General features: G+C 41.2%; 1 protein-coding gene across 1 annotated transcript; it reads left to right on the top strand.

Moving 5' to 3' along the window:
- Positions 1–812: 812 nt before the first annotated feature.
- LOC102212966 (brain-specific angiogenesis inhibitor 1-associated protein 2-like protein 2) lies at positions 813–5968 on the top strand (the record flags this gene model as incomplete). The annotated part of the gene is made up of 4 exons (XM_005750173.1): positions 813–873; positions 2075–2288; positions 4268–4333; positions 5908–5968. Coding segments are annotated over exons 1-4 (402 nt in total), but the record flags the coding sequence as incomplete, so codon positions are not given.
- Between the last annotated feature and the right edge of the window lie 237 nt (positions 5969–6205).

Genomic DNA, 6205 nt, shown 5'->3' with positions numbered 1-6205 from the left:
CATTTTACACAACCTCCCAAATCTTTTGGAACTGGGTTTGTAATAAAAAAGTCCAGTATGTACAAGTGATTGGAACAAAGAACATATCGAACAAAACAAGTAAAAAAGCTCCCACAGCAGCAGAAAAGAAACCAAAAAAGAAGCAAGACAGGGACATAATATTAATGAGAACCTAGGAGAACTTTAAAAAAAAAAATGTATAAAATGAACATGAAAGATTCATTAAGACAGGTCAGTTATCATTTTAATTTTCGCTTTACTTCACATGGTAAAGTCTACATAAAACATCCAATTTTCAGCTCATTGCACGTGAAATGAACGGCTACCAGGCCTAAAATTTGTCATCTACATCCCCTCAAGCAATCAGATGCAAAAAATGCATCATACCTCAAATCCTGTCAGTCTACGTGGGCAATGTTTCCTCTTAGGAAAATTAGTCATCTACCAATCAGAGACACAAATGGCAGAGTATTCATTTTTTATTGTGGAAGGTCAGCTTAGACTGAAACGACCCCAATTATTGCTGTCAGTATAGTTTGATTTAGAGGATTCTCAAAAACCTTTAAGAGATTAGTGATTGGACATCAGATCTATAATTTCCTTCGGGATTAATAAAGTATTCTGATTCTGACATTAATAGAAATGTTGTTTGCACCTGAAATTCCAGCAGGCTTGAGCTTATTTAGTCCACTCTTAGTTTACTCTTTCCTACAAAAACAACAGCAGTACCTCATGTTTACACGAATAGTAAAATGACAACAGATTTGAATATAGTCTCAGTCTGTGCTTGTTATATGTTCATACAGGTGGGAATGAGGGAGGAGATCAGAAGGAGCAGAGACGAGATGCCCCTCGGCAAAATACCATCAAGAGGTGAGCAGCGGATTAATAAAGAACTACAATGCTTTAAAATAGACTTAACATCAGCTTTTTAGGTGTTCAAGTGATGCATTTATGATCCATAGTGCTCTTCTACTTTCTAGCTTTTATCTATGCCTAAGCACTTTTAACCTAAGATTCACTCACACTCCAAACAATGCATCAGGGAAAGCTCTGGGTTCTGTATCTTACCCACTTTGACACACATGGTAAATGGTCTGTATCTGTATAGCGCTTTACTTGGTCCTAAGGACCCCAAAGCACTTTACACTATACACAATCATCCACCCATTCACACACACAGGTGATGGCAAGCTACAGTGTAGCCACAGCCACCCTGGGGCGCACTGACCGAGGCGAGGCTGCCGGACCCTGGTGCCACCGGGCCCTCTGACCACCACCAGTAGGCAACGGGTGAAGTGTCTTGCCCAAGGACACAACGACCAAGACTGTCCAAGCCGGGGCTCGAACCGGCAACCTTCCGATTACAAGGCGAACTCCCAACTCTTGAGCCACGATCGCCCCACATGGTTGGAGAACCCACCGAAATTCTGATTATTAGACAACATGCTCTATTTCCTGAGCCACAGCCACCATGAAAAACCCATTTCAGTGATCTGATGTTTAGTTCCACTTAAAAATAAATGTGTTCCCGTCACGTTAATGCTTGTCTGTTAAATATTCACATCCCATCATGGCTATTCATCAGTGCTTATGATGCTTACAGCTACCAGATGTTTTTATCAATTTTTTTCTCTAACTGTTTATTGCCCTCTTAATAACGTTGCACATCGTGCACGTTCATGGCTCCTCATTTGTACTTTCAGTTGAAAAAAGGCTAATTATTTGGTTGCTTAGAGTAAAAATAGACGGAGTAATGATTTATCAAAATAGAACATAAACAACAGTAGCGAAATAATGTAGGTTGTAACCAGTGTTCACTGGTGGGGAAAATAACATCAGCTTATTCAGTATAATTCAATGAATTACCCCGCTGCTAAAACAAAAGCATTGCGCCTGGAGTAAGACACTTAATAATCTCCTAACCCTCTGAGTTACACACACACAAAAAAAATCTAGTCATTAATATTCTTTAATTAATAATTTCACCACAGATTCTTCTTTGCCAAGAACGTTTATCAGCTTAACAAACTGTTCTCTTCGTACCTTTGTGTTTCATTTGTCATTCCTCCAGCCCCGTCTCCACAGGGAAGCGTTTTTCGCTTCGGAGCAGACTCAGCAGGAGGTGGTGGTGGTGGTGGAGGACGAGTAATGAAGGCCCGGGTGGCCCACCAGCCTGTTGGCTCCAACCCCACCTTGCTGTCCTTCAATAGGGGACAGATAATTAATGTGCTGGTCCAACAGCCCAGGAACGGCTGGCTGTTTGGACGTGCCGACAACAGCCCACGGTAAAAAAAAATCGTAGTTTGTGACTGCGTGGAGACTGCATGTGTGGATGTGCAAAGTGTCCATTCCTGTCATTTGCTTGCAGATGACATAGGCCAGTTTAATAAGAAAAAAGTAATAATTTTAGCATAGTACAAAATGAATGGGGTTATTTGTAGACATAGAGATAGTGCCTCATAAGCCCTTCTAGCCCATTTAGAAATAAGCAAAAGCAAACTCCAAACACACATTAAATCTTAATTTGTTTGCATAGCTCTGCTACATATAACTACTTACTCATCAAGATTGTCTGTAAACTACCTAGAAATCTTTTATCAGAACACACAGTGTATATATTTTGCTGTTCTACTGCTTTTTGTTATGTAAGTTCAACAAATTTGGACAGTTCTACATTCTGCGTGTTGAGAAAATGTGTAGTCCACAGAAATTCGTGCAAGCAGTAGTTGTTAAAGTTAAGAAGGGTCGTATGTCATCGTAGTCAAAGGAGCTTGCAAAGAAAAGCGTCTGGACTTCTATAAGTTTCTTGAAGACGTTTCACCTCTCATCCGAGAAGCTTCTTCAGTTCTAAGGTCAAATGGTGGAGAGTCCCAGATATAAACCTAGTGGGAGTATCCCCCCACAGAGGGACAAAAGGACCCCCTGATGATCCTCTAATCGCCTGAGCCAAGGTGTGAAACTGGGCGTGGGTCCCAATCAGCCAGAGTTTCGGGTGTGTTCATTGTGAAACCTGGCCCCACCTTATCATGCGAATTCCTGAGATCAGATGGCCCAGGATGTGAGTGGGCGTTAAGGCGTCTGGGAAGGGATCTCAAAACTGGATTATAGATGGCAGAGAGTTTGTGTCGTAAACCCCCGCCTCTGTTCAAAGATGGTCGTTCACAGTGGACATACCGGTAGATGGCTTCTTTCACTCCTCTTTCAAACCATCTGTCCTCTCTGTCCAAAAAGTGAACGTTGGCATCCTCGAAAGAGTGTCCTTTATCCTTAAGATGCAGATGGACTGCTGAGTCTTGTCCTGTGGAGGTGGCTCTTCTGTGTTGTGCCATGCGCTTGTGAAGTGGCTGTTTGGTCTCTCCAATGTAGAGGTCTGGGCATTCCTCGCTGCACTGTACAGCATACACCACATTGTTAAGTCTGTGTTTTGGCGTTTTGTCTTTCGGGTGAACCAGTTTTTGTCTGAGCGTGTTGCTGAGTCTGAAATGCACTGGGATGTCATGCTTGGAGAAAACTCTCCTGAGTTTCTCAGATACACCGGCTACATAGGGGATGACAATGTTGTTGCGTCTGTCCTTCTTATCCTCCCTCGCTGGTGTCTGGTCTTCTTTTCTGTGCCTCTTTGCTGACTTTAAGAACGCAAAGAGGCGTTCTTAATAAGGTGGGGCCAGGTTTCACAATGAACACACCCGAAACTCTGGCTGATTGGGACCCACACCCAGTTTTACACCTTGGCTCAGGCGATTAGAGGATCATCAGGGGTCCTTTTGTCCCTCTGTGGGGGGAAACTCCCACTAGGTTTATATCTGGGACTCTCCACCATTTGACCTTAGAACTGAAGAAGCTTCTCGGATGAGAGGTGAAACGTCTTCAAGCAACTTATAGAAGTCCAGACGCTTTTCTTTGCAAGCTCCTTTGACTTAAGAAGGGTCGGTTTCACTATGCCAACATATGAATGAATAGAAAATACAGGAATAAAATATTAGACTAGAAGAAAGAAAGAAAAATGAAAAAAGTGCACTGAATGAAGCAAAGATAACAAAATTAAATATTTAGTCTGTACTTGAACACAGATGCTACCCAAAGGCAAAAGTTCCAACCTGACTGACTGGCATTAGCCACACAGCTAGCATCGATAAAAACTACTAAAAGCATAACTCACTTGTACTAAAAGGCTCACAAGTCGTTACATGTTCCTATATGTGTATTTCTTTCACTTAACACGTAACAACTGTAGCTTTTACTTTCTGTCACCTTTTGATTTCAGTCAAGGATGGTTTCCAGCCTCATTTGTGGAAGCAGTGGACGATCCACCAGTGTCACCCACCCCCAGGTAATAAAGATCTCATTAAATTGACTGATCATCAGTGATCAACAGTTCTAGAGTTTTCTCTCCATTATGTTATATATAATCTGACACCACCAGCAGTCCTACAAAACAGCATGTAAAAATTACTCTAACTGACAGAGAGCATGTGCATTATGGTAATAATGCCCAAGATTGAGTTGACTGATTTTGAAGTATTAATACTGCAGCTACTAGCATCTGCATTCTTTCAGCATGCTAGCTACACTAACAAGTTAACTCCTGCTGTCCAGACTCTGATACCCAGCCAACTTGCTTAAACTTTGAAGTAAACAACATGATTTGGGGCTAGTGGAAGTTACATTATTCAAGTGTCTCTCACTCCTACATTCAAGGTTATGCTAGCACTAATTAGCTATTTAGCATTATACAAAATCATACTTATTTGCTCCTTTCACCACTGTCTCCTTTTTTTGTCTCCTCTCCCTTGTTTTTCAGTCTCATTTCATTCCCAGAAGTATAATTCCTCATCATGTGTGGGTGGTTTTAGTTGTTGTTAATAAGTTTGTTTAAACACAATCCTATTTGGTACTTGTAGCTGGAACGAATGAAGTTCTAGAAAGGTCTTGGGTCTGTTCCCCAGTGCCATTACAAACTTTGGCCCTGCTGTGTTTTAAAGTATATCAGCCCTTGTGGCAAGCGGTGCCTCTTATTGTCAAATGTCACGTCATGTTGCTATAATCGGTGGTTGTTACAGAAGTGTATTGGTATATCATGACAAAAACAACGTATTGCTCAGAATGGAGGATGCTTCGCGTTTATTGCTTTTCAGTCAGTATATCTTTCCTTTCTGTAATAGTAGCAGGTAATAATGGATTTAAACTAAACCTCATGCACAATGTTTGCCTTCAAACGTGATGCAGAAAACATGATGTAGTTGCCCCAAGGCTGTCCCTATTGTTTTTGGGGCCAACATATTTAAAAGAGGGTCAGTATGAAACTTCATGGTCTGAAATAATAGGTGAACTACTTAAAATATTTGGGTGACCTATTGCTGTGGGGAAATTCAGCAGGAGCTGCTAAAGTAAAACTTTTTCAGTTAGACACACAGTCTGTCACAGCTAAATGTGAACGTTATCAACTGCACCAAAGCTAGGCCCGTGCATCTCATGTGAAAACTCAATCCATCCATCCCTCGGCTAATAAGTAAGACCTGCTTTTGTGAATAAGAGAGAGAAAGGGATCAGGTGTTGGGTATAAAAACAGAGATGCTGTATTTCTGTGGTAGTCTCAAGAGCTTAAAAAAAGGCAACTGGACTTTTTAGTAGTTGTGTTTTATACTGCAGACTTTGGGTCAAGTTCCTTGATTTAAATGTGCTACAAGCTATAAATGAAGTATACGCAGCAGTCAACACAAAAATTATAAAGTCTGATAACTTATATAACACATTTCAGTGGGCTACATCCTGAACTTACAGGACAGAAACAAAGTATCGTTGAGATACCAATACCAGGTTTTATATCAATAGGACCTAAAAAGTCCAGGTGCTTTAAAAAAAAATTGTATTTCCAAACTAATTTTAATTTTTGTATAATTTCAGTAGAGCAACTCTCAGGAGCAACAGCAGCATGAACAGCCTGCCCGACCATCCAAGAGTCAGCAGTCAGAGTGGGGCCGCGCCCCCTCCTCCACCACCGCCGCCGCCACCGCAGTCACCATCTTTGAATAAACCACATTCGCAGTCTATGAATAAGGCACCACCTATGAATTCAAACATGTCTAATTCAGAAAATAAGGTATGACAGTCAGTTATTAATAACCAGCGAGGAGAATATCAGTCAATCCTCTGTCCTATCATCTATCATCTGCAGTCTTTGTAAAAGAGATTTATGCTACAA

The sequence above is a fragment of the Pundamilia nyererei genome, unplaced genomic scaffold (genome assembly GCF_000239375.1).
Source record: "Pundamilia nyererei isolate P.nyererei 1_Seehausen unplaced genomic scaffold, PunNye1.0 scaffold00264, whole genome shotgun sequence".
NCBI classification, from domain to species: Eukaryota; Metazoa; Chordata; class Actinopteri; order Cichliformes; family Cichlidae; genus Pundamilia; species Pundamilia nyererei.
The sequence above is the reverse complement of the archived record's forward strand: the minus strand, read 5'-3'. Positions and strand labels throughout refer to the sequence as shown.